The sequence below is a fragment of the Balaenoptera ricei genome, chromosome 3 (assembly GCF_028023285.1).
Source record: "Balaenoptera ricei isolate mBalRic1 chromosome 3, mBalRic1.hap2, whole genome shotgun sequence".
NCBI lineage: Eukaryota > Metazoa > Chordata > Mammalia > Artiodactyla > Balaenopteridae > Balaenoptera > Balaenoptera ricei.
This window is the reverse complement of record NC_082641.1, coordinates 52,549,851-52,577,818: the sequence shown is the minus strand read 5'-3', so window position 1 is coordinate 52,577,818 and position 27,968 is coordinate 52,549,851. Positions and strand designations below refer to the sequence as shown.

The 27,968-nt window shown below is 36.0% G+C and overlaps 1 protein-coding gene across 2 annotated transcripts; it reads right to left on the bottom strand.

The window, feature by feature from the left end:
• Positions 1-56: 56 nt before the first annotated feature.
• Positions 57-27,968, bottom strand: PPWD1 (peptidylprolyl isomerase domain and WD repeat containing 1). Of its 2 annotated transcripts, none has more exons than XM_059919323.1 (11): positions 27,776-27,968; positions 24,511-24,613; positions 22,559-22,659; positions 22,295-22,415; positions 12,773-13,220; positions 8,493-8,683; positions 7,458-7,647; positions 4,169-4,350; positions 2,857-2,938; positions 1,356-1,538; positions 57-317 (listed from the first exon to the last, which is right to left on the bottom strand). In XM_059919323.1, the coding sequence occupies exons 1-11, from the start codon at positions 27,963-27,965 to the stop codon at positions 174-176; spliced, it is 1,935 nt and encodes a 644-aa protein (XP_059775306.1). In that variant the 5' UTR covers positions 27,966-27,968; the 3' UTR covers positions 57-173. The 2 variants fall into 2 exon arrangements, with proteins under 2 accessions (XP_059775306.1, XP_059775307.1); XM_059919324.1 differs by lacking the exon at positions 27,776-27,968 and adding an exon at positions 23,086-23,178 and having other exon boundaries at positions 24,511-24,567.

The following is a 27,968-nucleotide window of genomic DNA, read 5'->3' as shown; positions in this document are numbered from 1 at the left end:
CATTTCAGTTTATCACCTCTTAGGATGAGAAATAACTGCAAGAAAACTCAAAGGCAGAGTTTTTAAAAAATGGCCTTTAATGAAAAATATAAATCTTAAGAGCTTCCTTATGTAAAATAATCCTGTGTTTAATATATGTGTATATTTATAAAGACAATGAGACAAATTTTATTTTACTTGACAGTAATATTTATGATGCTGACATCCTCATAGGGCTTATCTGTTTTGGGATTGACTTTGACGTTGGAGATCCTCTGTACAACTTCCATTCCTTTAGTCACTCGTCCAAACACTGTGTGCTTATTATCAAGCCAAGGCTATGTTGGAGGACAAATAGAAAATCTTGGTGAACTCCAAATTCTTAAATCACACCCTCTGGGTGAGCAAATTAAAGAGAATTTAAACTTCAGCTTCATTTAAAAATATAATTAAAAAGATGTACTTTCACTTAGCAGCTTTTAAGAGTAATTTCCATGTTATATTAAAAAATATAAAAGCATAATCTAATGTTTAATTAAATATCTGCATCTTTCAGACCAAACAGCACTTGAAGATGTTTGCTGAAGGTAAGTCCTTTGCATGGCTTAAAGAATTATGGCTAAGGCTTTAAAAGTTTTCTGCAGGAATCTTACCCTGCACAAGAGGCAGTTTGGAATAGTTTAGGCAGCATGTGCTTTGGCATGAGAGAGAGAGGAGCTCAAACTCTGGCTCTGCTACTTACTTGACGTTTGTCAAGTTAATCAGGTCTCACTGTTTCCTCATCTGTTTTTTAAAACTGGGTATAGTGATAGTAGAAGTATTGTGAATATTACATGAGTTCATGTGCCTGGCAGACGATAGTTATAAGTATTTTTCCTTTACTGCTCGGTGCCTAATTCTAAAAAATAAAATGTATAATTTTTATAATTTTGTGGAACTGCATAGGAATAGAGCTAGATATTCTTACACTGTATTTCATCAAATCTACAATGTCATTGATTAAGGGCTGCATTCTGATTTCAGAGACATAAAAATGTGGGAAAAAATGTCTTAAAATTGGGAATTCTTACACTCTGATCCTCTCATTCTAAAGATGAGGAAACAAGTCCAGAGGTAAAATAATTTTTGGATTGTCCAATTAATAGTGGCAAAGCTGACTTAAACTGTAGTGTCCTGAATTACAAAAGTACTGTTTTACAAAGTAAAATCTGATTTGTTAGGTAATTTTACGTTTTCTTCTCTAAATTGTTTTCATTTTTATATCCTGGCATATATAAATAATGTAGAGAATAATAAAGCTCTCTTTTCTACTAAATTCACTCTCTTAGATCAAAACCTATGAATCTTTGGCTTATAGACAATGCTGTTCTACTTACCGTTGGTACTACTGTTATGAAAAACTGGGATCCATTAGTATTCGAGCCAGCATTGGCCATGCTGAGTGTATATGGTCTGTCATGTCGTAATGTTGAATGAAATTCATCTTCAAATTCTCCTCCCCATATGCTTTCTCCTCCCATACCAGTACCTGTTGGATCTCCTGTCTGAATCATGAAGCCCTTAACAGAAAGTAGATAAAATCACATTACACGTGTTACATATATGTATGCCTTGGAGTCTTACGTTTGTCAAGAGTGCTTTGTAGTCAATAAAATCTTAACTTTATTAACAGTCATTCTATAAAGTGATTTTATTAAACTCTTAGTTATACTTTAATTTGGATGATATATTTCCATTGCTTAACTGCTACCTTATTTCAATGATTGAAACAAAAATGTAAAGGTCTTTCCATTTATAGATAGGTACTATCTTGCTCAATAATCTAAAGCCAATTAATAATTTAGATAAGTTTTAGGATCTTACATAATGTGTTAGGTCTTAACATAATTGCCCCGCTCTTCTCTCTTCCCTTTCCCTGAACACTCTGGATTTTCTGGTGAGTCACTTCACTAATTCCTTCAGAACCCTGAAATCTGATTTTTCCTTCTGGCATTTCTCCTGCCATTTCTTTCTTTCTTTTTAAAGTTTTTCTTTAAATTTATTTATTTTTATTTTTGGCTGCCTTGGGTCTTTGTTGCTGCACCTGGGCTTTTTCTCTAGTTGTGGCGAGTGGGGGCTACTCTTCGTTGCAGTTTGCGGGCTTTTCACTGGGTGGCTTCTCTTGTTGTGGAGCACAGGCTCTAGACACGCGGGCTTCAGTAGTTGTGGCACTCGGGCTCAGTAGTTGTGGCTCGTGGGCTCTAGAGTGCAGGTTCAGTAGTTGTGGCACACGGGCTTAGTTGCTCCACGGCATGTGGGATCTTCCCGGACCAGGGCTTGAACCCATGTCCGCTGCATTGGCAGGCAGATTCTTAACCACTGCGCCACCCGGGAAGTCCTCTCCTGCCATTTCTGACCTGCCAGTAATTAAGAACTACATCACTGCTCCATCCATTTTATGGAATGCTGCTCAACAAAATCCTGGGCTGAGTTCATTCTGCTCATCAGGTATTAATGGTAGTTTTCACAGATAAAGTGGTAACATGGCTCTGCTATTATTTAATCTTATCTTCTAGATCCAGACCTTATCTAGCCACTAGGAACCGATTACCTTGGCTGTTGGTCTTATCTCAGCAAGATCCTTTATTCATTATCTGACCCTTTGCTTTAACTGCTTTAATTGCTGCAGTGTTTCTAAAAAGGTAACCATGCTATTATTCTTATCCTTGATTCTAGATCTGATTCATGACCATCCATTCTTCTTTTGACTTCCATAGTCCATTTTTCCTATTCCTAATAAACTGCTAAGTGTGAGAGAACAATATTCCTTAGGTTTTAAACCTCTTGTTACGGAATAACATACTATTCCTTAAATCACATAAAATTTGCATAACTGACCTTAATTATGCGATGAAATGTATGTCCATTATAATAACCATTTCTGCTGTGAACACAGAAGTTTTCCACTGTCTTAGGGCACCTAGTAAGACATATATTAAAAATATGAAAATTAATTGGAGCACCTTAGGACAGTTGTCTTTGTAGTTCAGCTTCCTAATGGTGTTTTCAGAATCTTCTGACAGTTTCAGGACAGTCTTTTTTTCATAATTTCTTCTGATCTCAGGATAAGCAAGAGTTGACAGGGCATATAAGCAGTAGCCTATTCTTATAGTTTAATATACTATCTTTAGATCATGACTGCTTATTATATTTGAGTTTGACAGTATTTAGATTCCAAAGTCATTGAGCAGTTTAAAAAAAAACAACCATAGCACCTTAACCCACTGCATATAGTGGGTTAAGTTCCTGGGAAAGGTAATTTTCTTATTAAAAAAATGATATAGTATGGTGATATTTCCTGACCAATGACTAATTCACTGATATGACAGCTACTAAATTTAATAAACTTTAAATGACAATCACACATTCAGATACACTTTCTAAATAATATTAACTAATCTCATGAGATGATTTAATACAGTACTTTATCATGTAATAGCTCCTAAAGCTGGGAATGGCAGAGACAATCAGGAGAATCTGTACCAAGCACATCAGGGAATAGGCTTAATGGATGCATGGGTTCTGAATGCTTAAAATGAGATGGTCCAGGAGTCTAAAACTGCCTAGTTTTTTGTTCAATGCCATGATATGGTAGAACACTGGACATAAAACATTCATATCCAAAATAACTAAGTACTTTTAAGTCAAGGCATTGTAAAAGATGTCATCTTTTGGATCAACGATAGCCAGCCATACTGTATTATATATAGTATTGTATGTTCATTCTGCAAACTTTTCAAACATCAGGAAGGAAAAATAATTATCCTCCCCTTAAAGATGTGCTTTGAGAGGAAAGCCAATTATAACAAGTGACCCACAAAACCTATAGTTGGAATGTGTATAGTTGATGGTAGTGGTAATATATGTTTATCACTTTACAGTTACATGCAGCACTGTCATAGCTATGCTATTCTGTCCTTATAATAATAAACCTGTGAAGTATGTATATTGAAGTATGTGTATATATTTATAAAATTTTCCCATTTCCTAGCTTAACAGTTATCAGAAAGCTCAGGAAAGATGCTCTATCTAACATTTCAATTCTTCTAAATTCCTTAAGTCAAAATGACAAGAATTTTAAGTTGCATAGTTTCTTCAAATATACACATTTACACTGGTGTTTATTTACGACAACAAAAACAGTACATACTCAACAGGAAAAAGTTTGATGTGAATGTCTCCCATGCTCGTGTGGATAATGGCACTATCTGACACTCGTTTAGGTCCCTCAGCTTGAGTAGCTGCCATGACTTCTTCTTTAGAAGGTTTCTCATTAAAAACATCTCGGTCAGAATCCGCACTTTTTGTATCTTCTGGTTCTCGTTTAGTAAACTCAAGGAGGAAAATAAAAAGTGAGTAAATGAATTAAATTTTTCATCTGGTTAAAATTTACGAACAAGAAAATTTCATTTCTAATGAAGTATTTGAGGAAACTAAGAATTCACATCAGAATAAATGCTTATTTCAGGAATCACTTCCTATCATAGGATGTGTAAGGCAGCTAAATTATTTCTACACTTGTCTAATATGAAAATTCATATGACGAAGATGTATGATTTCAAATGGAATTTAATTTCTTTTTTGGTGGAAATTTTTATGGATACCCATTTAACAAGATGCAGTTTTATTTGAGGTAGCTCTCTGCTTCTGCCTTCTACTATGTCCTACCTAACCTGCAATCTATTGCTTACTTTTCACTATTTAGATTGCCTGAGTAATTCCAGCTCTGCCACTTAACTAGTTATGTGACTTTGGGGAAGTAAATTGATTACTTTCATTTCCTCATTCATAAATGGGGATAATAATAAAAACTACCTCAAAATGGCACCTGATATGAAGATTAAATGAAGGGATGTAAAGTACTTAGAAAACAATGCCTAACACATAGAAGGCACTATATACATATTAATAATTGTTATTTCTATGAGTAGGACCTTGTGCTGGTAGAATGAGGATTCAAAGATGAATCAGTAATGGATCGTGATCTTTTTTTTTTTTGTCAGAGCCCATCTGATCTATCTAAACCCTGAAGCTTGGAAGAAAGGATTACATTTTGAGTGAAGTTGTAGAAATCTCAGGATCCTCGGGGTTTATGGAGAATTGAGAAAAATCTTTCAGTTGTTGAAATTCTGGACTTCTCAAGGCCTGTTTCTTTTATTTCACTCTCAGTAAGCAGAAATCTTTTCCCCCAAGAAAGTTCTACTGGATGTCAACTAAGTTCCAGGAAGGTAAAGCTAGTGCCCAGGCCCTGTCTTGCCTGTCATTCCTTGATCTACTTGGATCAATTCCAAATAAAGGAACAACTAAGCTAGGATGTTACTGCCTTAACATATTATTCTCCAGTTATCAAAGGAATGGCATGTCTGTTGTACTATTATGTGAACTTTAGAAGTTATCTTGATTTAGTTCACATGTGGAACTATTAAAGTTCAAATTCTGTAAAATTTTACTTTTATTTCATGATAGTGGATTTGAAAAAGGGATACGAAATTTGTGTATATGTATAGCATTTTAGTTTTGCTTAAGAATATGTACATCTAATAAAAAAAATTCATGAAAATGTTAGCAGTATAAATACACAGTGAGTGACTTAACATTTTGTTTTTCTATTTCTTCAAAGTTTCCAAGGAACATGTGTGGTTTAATCAACATAAGCATAAACTCTGAGGAAAGATAAAGAAAATTTGTTAAAGTTTTTAAATAAAGTGGATGGAAAATTAGTATATGTGTTTTTAGTGTATATCAAGAATTATCTTTTATGATTTATTTTTACCTTCAAAACAGTTAAATTACAGGTAAAAACAAGAAAAATTATTTTCCTTTAACATATATTAAGAAATCTTTAACAATGACTTTGAAAGTTATATGCAAAATTCTCATCTTAAAAGAATATACCCATTTTAGGCTAAAAGCTTGGTTGGAGGAGATAAACTGCTATCCTACATTTACCAAATGCTGGTAACCTTCATAGCATCACAGCTGCTTCTAATGTGTCAGATGAACGAATGAGTATACTATAATGGGCCAGATACTTTACAAAACTGTGGAGTTTGGTATGTGAAGAAAACATAGTGCCCTGTAATTATGGATTTTATATTATCTTGAGGAAGAGAGGATAGTGTCAGAGACAACCCCCCACCACCAAAAATCAGCAAATTATTCCAAAAGTGTGACACGTAACACAAGCAGGCACACCTAATCCAGACTTAATGTCAAGAGAAGGCTTCCAAGCTGAGACCTGAAGTATGAGTAGGAACTAGGGAGAGGTGTGTGGCTGGTAGAAGGAATAACCTGTGCAAACACCTACAAGTAAAAAGAACACTCAAGTCTTGTAAATGGGATCAAGTTCAGTATGGTCAGTATAGCAAATGAACTAAAAATGAAGAAAGGTCTTCCCTGGTGGCGCAGTGGTTGAGAATCTGCCTGGCAATGCAGGGGACACGGGTTCGAGCCCTGGTCTGGGAAGATCCCACATGCCGCGGAGCAACTAGGCCCGTGAGCCACAACTACTGAGCCTGCGCGTCTGGAGCCTGTGCTCCGCAATGAGAGGCCGCGATAGAGGCCCACGCACCGCGATGAAGAGTGGCCCCTACTTGCCACAACTAGAGAAAGCCCTCGCACAGAAACGAAGACCCAACACAGCCATAAATAAATAAATAAAATTAAAAACAAAAAAAGACCTATGACTTTAAAAAAAGAACAAAAAAACACAAAAAAATAAAAATGAAGAAAGATAAACTAGGAGGGCAGCTAATATAGATAGCTGGGGAGTTATTAAAGGATTTTAGGCAGAGAAATAATCACATTTGGGTCTTAGAAAGTCTCTGACTGTGAAGGATAGAATGCAAGCACAGAAGTCTCTACACTTCAGATTTTTCTGTTTGACTGAACAATTAGAACAGTGCTACTCCTAGATAGCTTAGTAGTCTGATTTTAAGCCCAATCTTAGTTAACACTGCAAAGTACTTTTAGTTCTCCAGAAAAAAAAAATCCCTCAGGAATGTACAATTCCAAGGTAGCATCATTACAATGGAATCAAAAGGTAAAAAAAGATATGTATGTAGAGAAGGAGGTGTGCAGGCTTATGTTCAAGAGTAAAAGGTGAAAAATACTAAAACAAGAATTTTAAAAACTCCACAGCAAAAACTATTTTGGATGCAATCATTACCATAGCCACTTACTATCATCTTAGACAACACAAATAGTTGTAGAAGCCAGGTTGAAAAACGTTCAAAACAGGATGTAAAACAGTAAATACTTAAAATCAAACCCTAGTTAAAAATTCTACAATATTAATGTTATAAGATAGTATTCTGGTTGTTTAGAAAGTCTGCTATTATTGCCAACATTTTCTTCAGTTGAAAGCACAAGCTAAAAAAATAAAACTCCAACTAAACTGGAAGAAATATTAAAGTCTATCTCCTAGTACTTTCACATACCATATAAAATCTATTCTTTTTGAAAGATGTACAGACTATTGTTGGGTCAGCTTGAATATTCTGAAGAACAGGGTTTTCAGAAGCTTTCATTTCTATAGTAGTTGCAGCACGATGTTTTTTGGCTATTCCCTGGAACAACGCCAATTGCATCACTCTAATATTTTCTTGCTTGCCTAAGATCCGCACACACCTGGAAAATACAACAATATTTTATTCAACAAAATTATCAGGATTAACTCCAATTATAACAACTTTACAGATAAAAGCTAGGAATCAACTATATCCTTTATCTTTGTACAAAATAACTAGTGAAAGGTTTTTAAAAAGTGTTTCTCTACCTCTCCTTCTCCCCCCAAAAAGTTATTTTAAATTGGTAGCTATCTATAATTTTCAGATTAAAACAATAACAATCATTCAGTCATACAGCTTTAACCTATCCCTGTCATTTTAATCTTTCTGCAAGTCTTCAAAGATTTTGTATTGCCAAGAACTACAATATAAATTTGTTTATATGTGAGAATGTATAGCACAAGATTTTTTTCCTTTAAATATACTTTAAGTTATTTTCATTTACATTCTGTGATAGTATCTGATTAGAGCAATTTTGTTCTAAGACCAAATGGACTGTTTGCACAAAAGGCTTACTGTGGTTTCATACATTTTAACTTCTGATTTTATGTCTAGCAGGATGTAATGCTGAATTCTGTGGTTAAAATATTTGGCAACATTTAACATGAACCAGGCTAATTTAAATCAATAAGCAAAAGACAGACTGAAACTTGTTAAAAAAAAAAAATTGAAACTATGCATATCTTCCTTCGATTTCTTTTACAAACATGAGTGGAAACTTTTTACATAAGATTATAAACAACCAAAAGACCACAGAAAAATCCAGTCAAAACATTTGGTTAAGTTTAGACATTTGGGACTATTCCACTTGTCTTAGAACAAACAAAACTCCCATTGTTTCCCAAAAGGAGGAAATGGTCCCTTAAAAGTACATTTTTAAAAAGCATAAATTATATTAAAGCTTACCGGTTTGTTTCTACATTTATAACTTTAATGCCCAGCATTGTTCCATATAGCACAAAGTGTCCAGTTTCATCAAAAACTATATTAATTAATCTTACTGCATCCACCTTCTCCAATTCACGTTCTACAGCCATGCGTCGGCCAAATTCCATGTCTGGTAGCTGTTGCCTCATCTGCTGCAGTTCAGTAAACATCTAGGAAACAAACCATTTATTAACAAAAAATGTTACATGATAAAGGGAAAGAGAATTTAAATAAAAGCAGAGTATACATTAAGAGCCACTAACAGTTTATGTACTTATATATCTTCTTAAGGAGTATTCTAAACACTTGAAGCAGGAAATCAAAAGACGTTAGTAAGTTCAATCATAAAAAATAGTATTTATACTAGTTCTTCTAATGAAAAAAAAATAAAAGAGTAAATATAACTACTGCTTTCTCTGCAGAAACAATATATCTGCTGCATTTTATAAGCCACAGACTAACACTTTCCAACAGAAATATAATGCAAACCACATACATAATTTAAAATTTTTTAGTAGCTACATTAAAGTAAAAATAAACAGATAAAATTAATCTTAATGTTTTATTCAACCCAGTATATCTAAAATATTATCAAAAGATTTAAATTTAAGTAACATAAAAAATATAAAAAAGCAAAATAAAGATTAAAACATTAAGCAATATTTAAAAATTGAGATATATTCTTTTTTTCTTATATTAAGTCTTTGAAGTCCAGTGTGTATTTTATACTCAGTCCAGCTCAGTTTGGACCAGCCGCATACCAAGTGTTCAACAGCCATATGTGGTTAGTGGCTATTAAACTGGACAGTGCAGCTACGGACTGTGAGGTCCTTGTACAAGGATCATGGGCCTGCCATATAACAAGCACTCAATTTTTGTTGAATGAATGAACTCTTTTATGATTTCACTAATTTATAATAATTTCATAGTTCAGAAAATGTTTCAAGTTATTTTGGAGCACCATTACAGTTAATTATCATTAGGTAAATGTGGTTTAGGATAGACGAATATTTTTATGAGTGCCCTTTATTTTGGACATTTGGTTTACTTTTGTTTAGATATTTAATACACAGCTTTCAAGATGGAGGTCACATCTCAATTACTATGTACTATCACACTACCAGCCTCCCCAAAGATGTGATCTTTACAGTTTTCTAGATATTTAGGGCATCAAACTGCAGAAATCAAAAGTAGCTCTCTATTGCACATGAAAAGAAGTCAGGCTTATGTCCCATCTACTTTTTTTTATGCTTGCATTAACGAAATACCCAGTTTTTCTAGATATGGAAAGAACAACATACATAACTCCAAAAATGTAAAGGAGGTATGTGTTAGGGAACAACATGAGGCCAAGTTCTTAAAGAATAGCTAAAAAGCTTGGTCATTAGGGTTTCTTGTCTCCAGTCTCTGAGACTGATATATTGCTTTACTCATTTGCCAGAAATAGCCTAGATGCCAGACTACATTTTTGTAGTGTGGGACCCTTGATTATTTTTGCTAGAGAGAAGATTCATTTTCAAGACTTAAAGTCTGTACATGGCCATCTGCCCACATATATGTATTTAATACATTTAATCCAACCTTTTAAGCACATCAGTATCTTTTTTTTTACAGTATTCTAGCTTTAATAGCTGGACCTCTGTAATACACAACTGCATGGCCATATGCAGTGCTCCTGATTAATAAAATACCAAAAGATACAACTTCATACCATCTAATTAAATTTGTCTATTAAACCAGGACTCTAACTAGTTAGAAGCTCCCTCCCTTAACATGGGACTGTGAGATTCTAGTCATTAACCAGTCATTAGCATTGTAAATAATTTAATTGGCATTTGCCTTTTTTTTTTTTTTTGCAAACTCTCTCATTCTGAATTTCAACTTCTGTCATACACTTTGCTACTGACCTTCTCGTATTACTTTAGTCCTATAATTTCAACATATGTTAAAGACAACAGTGAAGAAATAGTGGATTGAACATCTCAGAGTATATGTGTTAAGAGATTTATATCTGGAGAATAGATTTTAAGTATTTCTTTTCTTAAGGAATCTGGGAAGAGCCGCAAGTTGTAAAGAGTTTTAAAATTATATTTAAGTTGAAACCAATATGTAGTTACCAGCCACCATTAAAGAAGAAAATATCAAAAGGAAAGGTTTCTCCTTCTCCTAAAAGCATAATGGAAAGCTATATTCTTCCAATAAGAAAATGAGTGGGCTTCCCTGGTGGCGCAGTGGTTGAGAATCTGCCTGCCAATGCAGGGGACACGGGTTCGAGCCCTGGTCTGGGAAGATCCCACATGCCGCGGAGCAACTAGGCCCGTGAGCCACAACTACTGAGCCTGCGCGTCTGGAGCCTGTGCTCCACAACAAGAGAGGCCACGACAGTGAGAGGCCCGCGCACTGCGATGAAGAGTGGCCCCTGCTTGCTGCAACTAGAGAAAGCCCTCGCACAGAAATGAAGACCCAACACAGCCAAAAATAAATAAATAAATAAATAAATTTAAAGGAAAAAAAAAAAAGAATGTGATCTTTCCATTTAAAAAAAAAAAAAGAAAATGAGTTATGAGGATGATTTGATTAGCAAAAAAATCTTCCCTTTTGTCTGGATTCATATTCCTTCAGGCAGATGATCAACCCAACGTGTTACTACTTGCCACCAAACAAGAGTATCACTAATAAGGGTGATAACATTTTTAAAGCACTTAATTCAGGGAATCTAATGTAAACTGGTGACTACCAAGACTGTATAATTGACACCGTCATACAGTAAACATTATCACTACAAAGGTTCAACCCACAGCCTTTCAGAGGATTCAACATACCATTAGCAGTTAGAGAACCACATGATGGAAACACGTGATGAGACTCAAATATCCACAAAAAGCAATTACCTTAGCATGGATAAAAACTCTTATTCTACAACTACATGCTCTAATAAATTCTTTTTTTTTTTTTTCTGTTTCATTGGCCACGCTGCACAGCATGCAGGATCTTAGTTCCCCAACCAGGGATCGAACCCATGCCGCCTGCAGTGGAAGCGTGGTGTCTTACCCACTGGACTGCCAGGGAAGTCCCAATAAATTCTTGTTAGCCGTAATTATGTGTCAAGTATTGTTCTTAATGCTGGAAATACAATCATAAGCAAAACAGATACAGGACCATAAATCACACACAGTTTAGTTTACTGGGGGTTGATACACATTAATCATATAATAAGACCAAATATTTTAAAAGAAAATAAACAGTGATACAACAATCACATTAAAAAAAAAAAAGTTGTCTGAGACTGTAAGAACAGTGGAAAATTACCAGGGAAAATGACTCTTCAAGATTTGAAGGATGAGTTCAATAGGTAATGGGAGGAACGGGGAGAGGGGTCACTCCACACATGAGGGACAGCATATGCAAAGGCCCTGTGGTGGAAGACATAGTCAAGAACTGAAAGAAGGTCTGACTGGCTAGAGTAAGAGGTAGTAGAGGTAGGTTGAAGGCACAATAAGGCAGGCCACAATTTGGTCTTGATCCTAAGAACAACAGGTAGTCACTAAGAGATTCAAAGTATGACAAGATCAGATATGTGCTTTGAAAAGATTCCTTTGGGTGTAGCATGAATAACAGATTAGGAGGAAGCCAGAATAGATGCAGGGAGTAGTCCAGGCAATAGGCCAGGCAAAAGATCATGAGCTAGGGTAGTGACAGCTGTGCTCAAAGAAATGTATGTAAAGTATATGTAGAAAGTAAAATTAACAGGACTCATGATGAATTAAATAGAGTGGTAAGGAAAAACAGGTAAAGATGACTCAGGTTCTGGCTTGTGCAAGCAGATGGATATTTGTGCCATTCACGAAGACAGCAAAAATAAATAAATAAAATAAAAGGATATAATAGAAAGCTGGAAAAATAAATTTGGAAGTAGTCATACAGACAGACAGGAGTGTAGAGTGAGAAGAGAAGGGGGCCTAGCATGGGTTTTGAGGATCTCAAAAGAAGGAGCTTGCAAACAAAACAAAACTGAAAAAAAAGACACATAAGTATAAGAAAACTGGCTCAGAATTTATCATATCATAAACCTAAAGAAGGGAGTTTTGAAGAGCAACAATGCAAGACAGCAGACAGCTGAATAATATCTTTAATGTGCTAAGAGAAAATGATCATCAATCTAAATGTCCATATCCAGAAAAAAAAATCTTTTAAGAAATAGCACAAAATAAAGACATTTTCACAAAAGTAAAATCTGATTAAATTTATATGGCACTTACACTTAGTGATTCATCAAAGACTCTCATGAGTTTTCCAGTTAAAAATCTGAAAATTCTAACTTTTCTATCAGAACCAATAGTAGCTATTTTCTTCCCATCAGGTGAAAAACATATGCTGGTTGGATAAGCCTTGCACTTGGCAAATTCATATAAATCTGTGTCAGTTTTATATTCCCAGTTCACATTTTTGGGGAATTTATATTCATGAAGAGGACCGGTCCAGTATTCAATCATTCCAGATTTGTCAGAAGACACTATTGCTTTGTAAACTGGGTTTAGCCGTATCTGAGTAAGAGGTGATATATGGAGTTTGTCAAAAATATGTAGCGGCTGGTTATCTCCTCGACCATCATAAATGAAAATTTTTCCTGTACTCTTCTCAGAAGCAGCAACTGAAGATATGGCATCCCCTGGGCAATAGATCCACTCACACTGTCCAGGAAAATAGCTAAAATAGTAAAGAAGTGAGGGGGAAAAAAAGAGGTCAATACAAGAAGTAAGCATCCTTCCTCATTCTCATCACCAAAAAATGTCCTGGCCAGTGATTTAACTTGTTTTGGATTCTTTGCTCAGAAGTAGCAGACAGAGGTACAGAATGGGGAAGAATAAGAATACCTACTGATTTTTCTCTTTCTGACTTCATCAATGCAATGATAATAACTTCTGAGGATTTATCAAACCACAGGAAGAGAACTGCATACAGCAGATCATTTACAAGGAAACCTGAACAGACGTGGGCCTTAAAATACTCCAGGGCATTGTTTTTTGGATCTTTGTCTATGTCTCCATCTATGTATAACTTACTTTTAAAGGTTAGCATGTAACAGTATACTTCACAAATCCATTCTTGAAATATTTAACATACAAATATTTTAGTCATGACTATGCTCAACAGAAAAACATTCTGATATTACACTCTCATTATCAGTTGCTTGATCTTACAACTATGAGCTTTGAACATGCTACCTGATAAAGTGTAAAAGAACTGGACAGATTTAATCAACATACAAAACTTATATATTCAATTGTGTGTTGTCTCCTTCAAAATAGTCTGAGAAGTTACACAGTTATTCCAATGATTGAGGTAATGTTCAAAACCTTTTAGGGACTCCTAGAATTTCTATCAAAGCTTAAAAACTATAGGCATACCTTGGAGATATTGCAGGTTTGGTTCCAGACCACTGCAATGAAGCAAGTCACATGGATTTTTTGGTTTCCCAGGGCATATAAAAGTTTATGTTTACACTACCTGTAGTCTATTAAGTGCGCAATCGCACTATGTCTAAAAATATAAATATATATAAATATATGGCTATACGTACCTTAATTAAAAAATATTTTATTGACTCCCTCTTGCGAGAGCACCAGAATCACAACTAACTGCTGAACAATCAATGACAGGAAGACACTGGAACGCATCAAAAAAGATACCCCACATCCAAAGACAAAGGAGAAGCCACAATGAGACGGTAGGAGGGGCGCAATCACAATAAAATCAAATCCCATAACTGCTGGGTGGGTGACTCACAAACTGGAGTACACATATACCACAGAAGTCCACCCGCTGGAGTGAAGGTTCTGAGGCCCACGTCAGGCTTCCCAACCTGGGGATCCAGTAACAGGAGGAGGAATTCCTGGAGAATCAGACTTTGAAGGCTAGCGGTATGTGATTGCAGGACTTCGACAGGACTGGGGTAAACAGACTCCACTCTGGGAGGGCACACACAAAGTAGTGTGCGCATCAGGACCCAGGGGAAGGAGCAGTGACCCCAGAGGAGACTGAACCAAACCTACCTACTAGTGTTGGAGGGTGTCCTGCAGAGGTGGGGGATGGCTGTGTCTCACCGTGAGGACAAGGATATTGGCAGCAGAAGTTCTGGGAAGTATTCCTTGGCGTGAGCCCTCCCAGAGTCTGCCATTAGCCCCACCAGAGCCGGGTAGGCTCCAGTGTTGGGTCGCCTCAGGCCAAACAACCAACAGGGAGGGAACCCAGCCCCACTCATCCACAGAAAAAGTGGATTAAAGTTTTGCTGAGCTCTGCCCACCACAGCAACAGCCAGCTCTACCCACCACCACAGTCCCTCCCATCAGGAAACTTGCACAAGCCTCTTTGATAGCCTCATCCACCAGAGGGCAGACAGCAGAAGCAAGAAGAACTACAATCCTGCAGCCTGTGGAACAAAAACCACATTCACAGAAAGATAGACAAGATGAAAAGGCAGAGGGCTATGTACCAGATGAAGGAACAAGATAAAACCACAGAAAAACAACTAAACAAAGTGGAGATAGGCAACCTTCCAGAAAAAGAATTCAGAATAATGATAGTGAAGATGATCCAGGACCTCAGAAAAAGAATGGAAGCAAAGATCGAGAAGGTGCAAGAAATGTTTAACAAAGACCTAGAAGAATTAAAGAACAAATAAACAGAGATGAACAATACAATAACAGAAATGAAAAATACACTAGAAGGAATCAATAGCAGAATAACTGAGGCAGAAGAACGGATAAGTGACCTGGAAGACAGAATGGTGGAATTCACTACTGCGGAAAAGATTAAAGAAAAAAAGAATGAAAACAAATGAAGACAGCCTGAGAGACCTCTGGGACAACATTAAACGTAACAACATTCGCATTATAGGGGTCCCAGAATGAGAAGAGAGAGAGAAAGGACCCGAGAAAATATTTGAAGACATTATAGTCTAAAACTTCCCTAACATGGGAAAGGAAACAGCCACCCAAATCCAGGAAGTGCAGAGAGTGCCAGGCAGGATAAACCCAAGGAGAAACACGCTGAGACACACAGTAATCAAATTGACAAAAATTAAAGACAAAGAAAAATTATTGAACGCAACAAGGGAAAAACGACAAATAACATACAAGGGAGTTCCCATAATGTTAACAGCTGATTTCTCAGCAGAAACTCTACAAGCCAGAAGGGAGTGGCATGACATATTTAAAGTGATGAAAGAGAAGAACCTACAACCAAGATTACTCTACCCGGCAAGGATCTCATTCAGATTCGACAGAGAAATCAAAAGCTAAGAGAATTCAGCACCACCAAACCAGCTCTACAACAAATGCTAATGGAACTTCTCTAAGCGGGAAACACAAGAGAAGAAAAGGACCTACAAAAACAAACCCATAACAATTAAGAAAACGAGAATAGGAACATACATATCGATAATTACCTTAAACGTGAATGGATTAAATGCTCCAACCAAAAGACACAGGCTCGCTGAATGGATACAAAAACAAGACCCATATATATGCTGTCGACAAGAGACCCACTTTGGACCTAGGGACACATACAGACTGAAAGTGAGGGGATGAAAAAAGATATTCCATGCAAATGGAAATCAAAAGAAAGCTGGAGTAGCAATACTCATGTCAGATAAAATAGACTTTAAAAATAATGATTGTTACAAGAGACAAGGAAGGACACTACATAACGATAAAGGGATCAATCCAAGAAGAAGATATCACAATTATAAATATATATGCACCCAACATAGGAGCACCTCAATGCATAAGGCAACTGCTAACAGCTATAAAAGAGGAAATCGACAGTAACACAATAATAGTGGGGGACTTTAACACCTCACACCAGTGGACAGATCATCCAAACAGAAAATTAATACGGAAACACAAGCTTTAAATGACACAGTAGACCAGACAGATTTAATTTATAGGACATTCCATCCGAAAACAGCAGATTACACTTTCTTCTAAATTGCGCAAGGAATATTCTCCAGGAGAGATCACATCTTGGGTCACAAATCAAGCCTCAGTAAATTTAAGAAAATTGAAATCATATCAAGCATCTTTTCTGATCACAACACTATGAGATTAGAAATCAATTACAGGGAAAAAACATAAAAAACACAAATGCGTGGAGGGTAAACAATACGCTATGAAATATCCAGGAGATCACTAAAGAAATCAAAGAGGAAATCAAAAAATACCTAGAGACAAATGACAACAAAAACACAACAATCCAAAACCTATGGGATGCAGCAAAAGCAGTTCTAAGAGGGAAGTTTACAGCAATACAAGCCTACCTCAAGGAACAAGAAAAATCTCAAATAAACAATCTAACCTTACACCTAAAGAAACTAGAGAAAGAAGAACAAACAAAACCCAAAGTTAGTAGAAGGAAAGAAATCATAAAGATCAGAGCAGAAATAAATGAAATAGAAACAAAACAATAGAAAAGATCAATAAAACTAAAATCTGGTTCTTTGAGAAGATAAACAAAATTGATAAGCCATTAGCCAGACTCATCAAGAAAAGAGAGGACTCAAATCAATAAAATTAGAAAAGACAAAGGAGAAGTTACAACAGACACCGCAGAAATACAAAGCATCCTAAGAGACTACTACAAGCAACTCTATGCCAATAAAATGGACAACCTGGAAGGAATGGACAAATTCTTAGGAAAGCATAACCTTTCAAGACTGAACCAGGGAGAAATAGAAAATATCAACAGACCAATCACAAGTAATGAAATTGAGACTGTGATTAAAAATCTTCCAACAAACAAAAGTCCAGGACCAGATGGATTCACAGGTGAATTCTATCAAACATAGAGCGAAGAGCTAACACCCATCCTTCTCAAACTCTTCCAAAAAATTGCAGAGGAAGGAACGCTCCCAAACTCACTCTAAGAGGCCACCATCACCCTAATACCAAAACCAGACAAAGATACTACAAAAAAAGAAAATTACAGACCAATATCACTGATGAATACAGATGCAAAAATCCTCAACAAAATACTAGCAAACACAATCTAACAACACATTAAAAGGGTCCTACACCATGATCAAGTGGGATTTACCCCAGGGATGCAAGGATTCTTTAATATATGCAAATCAATCAATGTGATACACCATATTAACAAATTGAAGAATAAAAACCATATGATCATCTCAATAGATGCAGAAAAAGCTTTTGACAAAATTCAACACCCATTTATGATAAAAACTCTCCAGAAAGTGGGCATACAGGGAACCTACCTCAACATAGTAAAGGCCATATACGACAAACCCACAGCAAACATCATTCTCAATGGTGAAAAACTGAAAGCATTTCCTCTAAGATCAGGAACAAGACAAGGATGTCCACTCTCGCCACTATTATTCAACACAGTTTTGGAAGTCCTAGCCATGGCAATCAGAGAAGAAAAAGGAATAAAAGGAATACAAATTGGAAAAGAAGAATTAAAACTGTCACTGTTTGCAGATGACATACTATACATAGAGAATCCTAAAGATGCCAGCAGAAAACTACTAGAGCTAATCAATGAATTTGGTAAAGTTGCAGGATACAAAATTAATGCACAGAAATCTCTTGCATTCCTATACACCAATGATGAAAAATCTGAAGGAGAAGTTAAGGAAACACTCCCATTTACCAGTGCAAAAAAAAAGAATAAAATACCTAGGAATAAACCTAGCTAGGGAGACAAAAGACCTGTATGCAGAAAACTATAAGACACTGATGAAAGAAATTAAAGATGATACCAACAGATGGAGAGATATACCATGTCCTTGGATTGGAAGTATCAATATTGTGAAAATGATTATACTACCCAAAGCAATCTACAGATTCAATGCAATCCCTATTAAATTACCAATGGCATTTTTTACAGAACTAGAACAAAAAATCTTAAAATTTGTATGGAGACACAAAAGACCCCAAATAGCCAGAGCAGTCTTGAGGGAACAAAACGGAGCTGTAGGAATCAGACTCCCAGACTTCAGACTATACTACAAAGCTACAGTAATCAAGATAGTATTGTACTGGCACAAAAACAGAAATATAGATCAATGGAAAAGGATAGAAAGCCCAGAGATAAACCCACGCCCCTATGGTCAACTAATCTATGACAAAGTAGGCAAGGATATACAATGGAGAAAAGACAGTGTCTTCAATAAGTGGTGCTGGGAAAACCGGACAGCTACATGTAAAGGAATGAAATTAGAACACTCCCTAGCACCATACACAAAAATAAACTCAAAATGGATTAGAGACCTAAATGTAAGACTGGACACTATAAAACTCCTAGAGGAAAACATAGGAAGAACACTCTTTGACATAAATCACAGCAAGATCTTTTTTGATCCACCTCCTAGAGAAATGGAAATAAAAACAAAAATAAACAAATGGGACCTAATGAAATTTAAAAGCTTTTGCACAGCAAAGGAAACTACAAACAAGGCGAAAAGGCAACCCTCAGAATGGGAGAAAATATTTGCAAGTGAATCAACTGACAAAGGATTAATCTCCAAGATTTACAAGCAGCTCATGCAGCTCAATAACAAAAAAATGAACAACCCAATCCAAAAATGGGCAGAAGACCTAAATAGACATTTCTCCAAAGAAGATATACAGATGGCCAACAGACACATGAAAGAATGCTCAACATCATTAATCATTAGAGAAATGCAAATCAAAACTACAATGAGATATCATCTCACACCAGTCAGAATGGCCATCATCAAAAAATCTAGAAACAATAAATGCTGGAGAGGGTGTGGAGGAAAAGGAACTCTCTTGCACTGTTGGTGGGAATGTAAATTGATACAGCCACTATGGAGAACAGTATGGAGGTTCCTTAAAAAACTACAAATAGAACTACCATACGATCCAGCAATCCCACTACTGGGCATATACCCTGAGAAAACCATAGGTCAAAAAGAGTCATGTACCAAAATGTTCATTGCAGCTCTATTTACAATAGCCAGGACATGGAAGCAACCTAAATGTCCATCGACAGATGAATGGATAAAGAAGATGTGGCACATATATACAATGGAATATTACTCAGCCATAAAAAGAAATGAAATGGAGGTATTTGTAATGAGGTGGATGGAGTTAGAGTCTGTCATACAGAGTGAAGTAAGTCAGAAAGAGAAAAAGAAATACAGTATGCTAACACATATATACGGAATCTAAGGGAAAAAAAAGCCATGAAGAACCTAGTGGCAAGACGGGAATAAAGACACAGACCTACTAGAGAATGGACTTGAGGATATGGGGAGGGGGTGGGGTGAGATGTGACAGGGTGAGAGAGTGTCATGGACATATATACACTACCAAATGTAAAATAGATAGCTAGTGGGAAGCAGCCGCATAGCACAGGGAGATCAGCTCGGTGCTTTGTGACCACCTAGAGGGGTGGGATGGGGAGGGTGGGAGGGAGGGAGATGCAAGAGGGAAGAGATATGGGAACATATTGTATATGTATAACTGATTCACTTTGTTATAAAGCAGAAGCTAACACACCATTGTAAGGCAATTATACTTCAATAAAGATGTTTAAAAAAAAAAAAAAAAAAAAAAAGCAAACAACCCAATCCAAAAATGGGCAGAAGACCTAAATAGACATTTCTCCAAAGAAGACATACAGATGACCAAGAAGCACATGAAAAGCTGCTCAACGTCACTAATTATTAGAGAAATGCAAATCAAAACGACAATGAGGTATCACCTCACACCAGTTAGAATGGGCATCATCAGAAAATCTACAAACAAATGCTGGAGAGGGTGTGGAGAAAAGGGAACCCTCCTGCACTGTTGGTGGGAATGTAAATTGATACAGCCACTATGGAGAACAGTATGGAGGTGCCTTCAAAAACTAAAACAGAATCACCATATTACCCAGCAATCCCACTACTAGGCATATACCCAGAGAAAACCATAATTCAAAAAGACACATGCACCCCAATGTTCACTGCAGCACTGTTTACAACAGCTAGGTCATGGAAGCAACCTAAGTGTCCATCAACAGATGAATGGATAAAGAAGATGTGGTACATATATACAACGGAATATTACTCAGCCATAAAAAGGAACGAAATTGGGTCATTTGTAGAGATGTGGATGGATCTAGAGACTGTCATACAGAGTGAAGTAAGACAGAAAGAGAAAAACAAATATCATATATTAACACATATATGTGGAACCTAGAAAAATGGTACAGATGAACTGGTTTGCAGGGCAGAAATTGAGACACAGATGTAGAGAACAAACGTATGGACACCAAGGGGGGAAAGTGGAAGGGGGGTCGGGAGAGGGGGGTGCTGTGATGAATTGGGAGATTGGGAGTGACATATATACACTAATATGTATAAAATGGATAACTAATAAGAACCTGCTGTATAAAAAAATAAATAAAATTCAAAAGTTCAAAAATATATATTTTATTGCTTAAAAAAATGCTAATTGTCATCTGAGCCTTCAGCAAGTCATAATCTTTTTGTAATAGTAACATCAGAGATCACTGACCACCGTAACAAATACAAAAATAATGAAAAAGTTGAAATATTATGAGAATTTCCAAAATGTGAAATAATGACACAAACTGAGCAAATGCTGCTGGGAAAATGGTGAGTATAGACTTGTTCATGCAGGGTTGCCACAAACTTCTATTTGCCCAAAACCCCACAGTATCTGTGAAGCACAATAAAACAAGATATGCCTGGTGCTCTTTCAATATCCTCAAAGGGGGCAACATAAATGTTCAACATTTATGAATAGATTTGATTTTTTAAAATAGCTAAAGTCTGAGGGAAACAAAGCTGGGGAATAAGACACATGATCAATAGGTATTTCTATTTGTAGTCAAAAAATAAGTTCTGACCACAAATAATGAGACTGATTTCCTTCAGTGTCTCATAAACTGATTTTGAAGGAAATTCCAAAGAATTCCTGCTACATACTGAATTGTGTAGTTCCAACCCCCTACTCCTCCAATTCATATGGTGAAGCCCACATCTCCAAAGTGACTGTATCTGGAGAAAGGGTTTTAAAGAGGTAATTAAGGTTAAATGAGGTCATAAAGGTGAGGCCCTAATCCCACAGGCCTGTGGCCTTCTAAGAAGTGGAAGAGTAAAATATTCCCCATTCTTTCCCGTCTCTAATGAGGACAAAGTGTGAAACCTGGAAGAGAGTCCTCGCCAGAAACCACACCCTGCTGGAACCTTGATTTTGGACTTTCCAGCCTCCGAAACTGTGAGAAAATAAATTTCTGTTGCTTAAGCTACCCAGGATATGGTCTTTTGTTTAATCTCATTACTGTACAGTCTAAACACATAGTTTGGATGTCAGTATACTTCAAAGTTAAAATAACCAACAACTCCAAAAATGTGCATAAGCCTTATACAAACACAATGCCATATTACTGAAATAAGCATAACAAGGAAGTTAATTCTATGCACCAGTAAATTAGACATGATGGATACTCATTAATTTATTAAGTAGTGTCAAATGGATAAAATGAATCCTTGTTGTGGCGCTGTTGGGACATTTCTGCTGTAATTAATGACAAAAAACACAGCAGGAGCTCCCGAACAGCATTGTAACAAGGATTCATAATATTTAATTTTCCCAAGTAAAATCAAAAGTCACATTTTTTAATGGAATGGTAATATATTCTGTTTAGAAATACCTATGGAACAGGGAAGTTTAGTTCAAGAATTCTTCCGCTAAGTTAAAAAAATATATACTTTAAAAAAGACTCACCCAAGCTTCAGCATATTGATCATGTCAAAGTTCACTACATCAAACACCTTCATTGCTTTATCATCACCCACGGAACAGAACAATGCTCCCTCAGAGCTAATTGCAATACTCTCAATAACTCCTATTTAAATAAATCAAATTAAAACATTCTAGTAAACACCAATGAAATGGACATAATTGAAAGAAAAAAATATTTTAAAAGAAACTTTAATCAGTACAGTTTAAAAGAGAGCCAAAAGAAAAAAAAAAAAGTGAAATTCTTACCTAGGTGACTGCGAAAATGTTTAACAAATTCAATCCCCTCTTCTACTTTTTTCCAGAATTTAACATGTCCATCATGACTGGCAGTAATAATAAAGTCTGTCCTGCATATATAAAATTGTAGAAGTTAATTTCTAAAACAGATCTATGAATCACTTAGTACTCCCAAAGCAATCATTCACTGAGAATCTTGGACTCTTAAATAACAGGTTAAAAAAAAAAAACCTTCCTTTATGCAGACCACTATATCACTATATTAGCGTAGACAGAACATTGCAAAATTTGATGCTCTTTTTTGGATATCATAACAGCTTCCGCTGCACTAATTTTAAATCCAAGAGCTAGGATCAGAATTGAGCTAGAACTTGACATTAAAAAAAAAAAGAAAAAGAAAAAGAAAACTCTCACCAGGAATCACTAGATCTTAGGGTCCTTTAATGCTAAAATTACCCTATAGGCAGTCTTTTCACAGGGAAAATGTACTATCTTTCAGAAGTTGATAAATAATTAAATTCCAACATACTACTTACATATACAGCAAAATTCAATGTAAGTTTGTTTCAGATACTATCCAAGGTATTTTGGTTGTTTAAGTATCAAAATCTTGTACAGTATAGCCTCCTCTGTCAGGTATATAAAAATAGAAACCATTTGTTGAAACCTAGTAAATGTCAAGTACTCTACATACATTATCTTAGCTACAACTACCTTTACAGCAACTCTATTAGGGTGAATATTTTTTACCACCTTTTTAAAAATTAGGAAATAGTTTTAAAATGTTAAATGTATTTGCCACAGGTCCATAGCTGGAGAGCAGCATTCAATACTGGGTCTGCCTAACTTCAAAATCTAGGTTTCTATAAAATCTTCAAAAATCTTTCTATTACACCCTGCTGACTTAGGTTAAACAAAGAAACTTGGAGTGATAGAATGCTAGTCCTATATGCTGCTTTATACACTGACAACTTTGGACTAGGAAAAAAGAGTTAATATTTGGTTAAAATTATCCCATAAATGAAATATAAAGATATTTAATTTAAATCTTTAACTGTCTCCAAGAGATCAAGAATAGACTGATCCAAAGAGCAACAACTCATCTTCTTCTTTCCATGCTCACTGCCAATATCATCCCAGCCACTATCATATCTCATCTAGGTTTCTGTATTAGCCTCCTAACTGCTCTCTCTGTATCCATTCTTGCTCTATTTGAATCCATTCATCTCACCACAGCCAGAGTGATCTTAAATATATATATATATATATATATATATGCATATATATATATGGTGTTACTCTCCCAATCAGGTTCAAATTCCATATAAGAAATAGAAAACCCTCTGGGGTTTAGTCCTTGCCTTTTTCCTCCAGCCTCATCTGCCATTTAACCCCTCTAAAATCTGCTTCCTTATCTGTAAAATGTAGATGATACTACCTTATAAGATTGTTAAGATAAATGAAATAATTTATGAAAAAGCCTTGGCACTGTACCTGGACATAATATGCACTCAACAAAGAGCAGAATATTACTATTATTATTATTATCCTTCTACAAATCCCTATTCAGCTATTTTGAAGGTCCTGTGACATTTCCAGAATGTCTTAGATCTCATCATTTTCCCCATTAGTACTGAAGAGGCCAGCTACCAATTACTTCCATCTTATCTAATAGGCTCTTCTTCATGGAAGCTCAGACACTACCTGGACCATCCCCTTTTGGCATTTATCTCCAAAAGACATGTACACAAACCAGGGAATTTTGTCTTAGAGAATGCATTCCTTGTATGATATAGGAAAGACCATGTAGGTCTTTATTTAACATAAACTATTACAAAACCTATGGAATGAAATAGAAATCCTTAATATCATAAAGCTACTTCTACAAATCCATCTCAAAATTGAAGCATTTTAAAAAAGGATAAACTTCTCAGAAAAAAATTAAGATGTGATAGACTTACTTGGTGCACACCACATGGGTGATAACATCTCTATGCATGTAACTGCGCTCATACATGGATGCACTGGGGAGATTATCAAGATAGACTCTTTCAAACTCTAGAACTAAGGAAAAAAAGTAAAGAAAAATATTTTTTAACAACTGGAATGCTATTTTGTATTTTCTTCTAGATTTTAATTTCTCTCAATTCACGTATAATGAAAAAAAAATCCAGTGTCAGTTATGTCAGTTGTAACTTATTATTTCACAGTACTGAATAGCACCATTATTTAGTCGGTCATAACAGGTTCTCAAGTACTATATAGACGTTTAACTGTTCCCAGAACTTAAGAATTGAGTGGTTCTGGCTTAATATAAAGGTTCCATTAAAAACCAAAAATCTTAAAGTTTCATGAAAATATCACAACCATATTTCTAACCACGTAGATCCAATTATTAGTGCTCATTTAAATAAGTAATAAGAGGCCAGTGACAATCTAGAATGTCTCAGTTTATCTTGAAGGCAATGATCCTCTTTGAAGTGACTGATACCAGGTTTGAAACAGGTAAACAAGATAAATGCTTAGATTTTTGGAGCTGAGAAAATCCTAGAGAATATCCAGTTGAGTGCTTCTCAAACCTTTCCCAAGGGAAAAACATTTTTAAGAGTGGTAATCTGAGGAAATATTTCATTATATGAGCTATGAAAAATTTTACTAGTAAAAAATGCCATTATACTTGTAACCAACAAAACAATCCATGATGGCCAAACACGCCTATAAAAAGTTCCTAAATTAAGCATGATTGTTTCATGGTTTTTCGTAACTACTATATAGCAGACTCAAAGTTGTATCCAACAAATTACTTTTCCCTTCATTTTTAGTAACAGAACCCCTGTTTTTATATGGGAATATTGACATCCAGCCACAAGATCTTTCTCACCATCTCTGCAATTAGGTGTGACCAAATGCCAATGAGATAAAAGTGAAAGTGTCGTGTAACAGTCAAGAAGTCTCCTTGAAGAGTTGTGCCCTTCTTCCCTTATTCAGTCCTACAGCTGGGAACTGGGAGATAAGCACTGTTAATTCTAACAAACACTAAGGACAAAGATGAGGTCCATACCCTAGTGACGTTTGGGCAGGAAGTTGGAAAGAACCTAGGTCCCTTTGGAGCCTCCACACCAATCCTAGATTGTCTACTTTAGGACTTTTATCTTTTTAATGTTACTGTCATATTGAATTTTTCTGTAATATGCAGCTAAATTTAATCCTATCTGATGCATATTCCTTTTGTTGTTTGTTAGTTCACTTGTTGAACAGATATTTATTGAAAACAAACTAGGTTCCAAAAGACATGGACATAAAGAAGAATTAACACACAGTTCCTGTCCTTGAGAAACCATCAGTTTAATTAAACGTAATGCCATATCATCATTTATAGTGTCTTTCTGAAAATGTGTACAAAAGTCCAATGTCCAAAGAACATGTTAAAGGGGATGGTTCCATTTCTAGAAAGTTTTAAACCCCTGTCCTTTTAGATAAAATCTTCAATGATATTTTTCTAACATTTCAGACGTTTTTAAATTTCAACTTTTTCTTCAAACTGAATACACTACTGACTGGCTTAAATAGAATAAACATCTAATTGTCTCAACTGTATCAAGTTTATAAGCTTTTTGTCTCCTAATGCTAATATCAGCACTTTGATATTTTTGTATTTTTCCATTCCCTCCACTCATTTACACAAAAAAAGGACATGAAATCTAGTGCAAGAAAATAATTACGAGCATAAACATTATAATATTCAATCATTCAATACTTATTGAGTATCTGCTATATGCAAAGCACTGTACCAAGCACTGGAGCAAAACAGGCATGTTCTTTGCACTTATATGTTTACAGTCTTAACAGTGAAGAGAAACATTAATCAAACAATCACATGAATAAATATACAATTAAAAATGTAGCAAGTGTAATGAGGAGACAATTGCTATGGAAACACTTAACAGACAGACTTAGTAGTAAAAAAAAAAGGTAATGCACTTTAAGGGTGTTAATGTACAATGTTCAAAAAAGTAGCTTCTTCAAAATTCGGATACATAAAATTTGAAGGCTACCTATAAATTCAGTGTGATAAACATACCTCAGATTTATGATCAATGTGCTTTAGAAACCTAGCCCAGACTGGAGAAGTCACAGGTTTCCCAGAGGAGGTGATAGCTGAGCTGAGTGCTAAAGGTTGAACAATAGTAGGTTAAGTGAAATGGGTGAGGGAAATTATTCCAGGTAGAGACACCATGACAGCCACACAGGCATTCACAGGAGAAAAAGGGCATGCCCAATTCTCAAGTGTTTTAGTATGGCTGGAGCACAGAGTAAGAAGGAACTACAAGGGTTTGGTAGAGGGAAGTAATGGAAATGTGCTGAGGGAGGTAGGGAGAAATCATATCAAGAAGGACCTTGTATGCTATGTTAGGGAGTTTGGACTTTGTTTTGAAAATAATGAGAAATCATTTAAAATTTTTAAGTAGGGAGAGTAATAAAGATTTGAACTTTCAGAAAGATCACATTTTAATGGTCTTACACGTTTAAGGAAAACACTTCAAAGAACTTGAAAAATAAGAAAATTTAATATGTCCCTTTCACCACTGCCCCCCCCGCCCTTTTTTGGACCACCCTTTTTAGTTGATAAAATTTTGTCACTAATCCACGTTAGTGGCAAAATGCTTCAGGCCATGGTATCTCACGAGTATGGTTTGAAAACCACAGACCTTGGTTTTTAGATGAAAGATTTGTGATCCAGGAAACTTATGTAACTATGTCAGAAAACTCATCAGTGGAAGAGTCAGGATTGAAATTACCTTTACCTATTCTTTACCACTCTAAATAGGCACCGTCTAACCCCGGCGGCCCAACACACTACACCGCTCTTGAACTGACAACCTTAAATAGAACCAGTATTCTTATCCACATCTGCTAAACGGGGTTAAAAATTCCAACCTCATACGTCTGCTGTACGGATTAAACGAGAGGCGCCAAACACGTAAGTACCGGCATAAATTAGCTTTAGCATCTATTGTAACAAATCAGAGATTAATTGTGTTAGATATTATCAAAAAGACGCTTTACTCAAACCAAATAACTATTTCGGGAGTAAAGAACAGCCAGAAGTGAGAAGACGACCCTCTGTTCCAAGGGCACAAATCCTCCGTTTTGGGGTATGGCTTGAACTCTCCTACTCGGGGGCCACAGCATTCCAACCTGCCCTGTGCCTATCTCTGTAGCTACCTTTCCTCTTCTTGACCAGCGTTGCCTCTACAGGTAAGGGCCCAACCCAGCGCTCTTCATTTTCTTCTTCGTTCTCTTGGGCCACAGCCACTACCAGCTCTCCCTCGCCGAGTTCCGTTTTTTCAGGTTCCTCCGGGTCCCGGCGCCTTCTCCTTCTCAGCTGTGACTCGCTGCCACCTTCGGCCGCCATGTT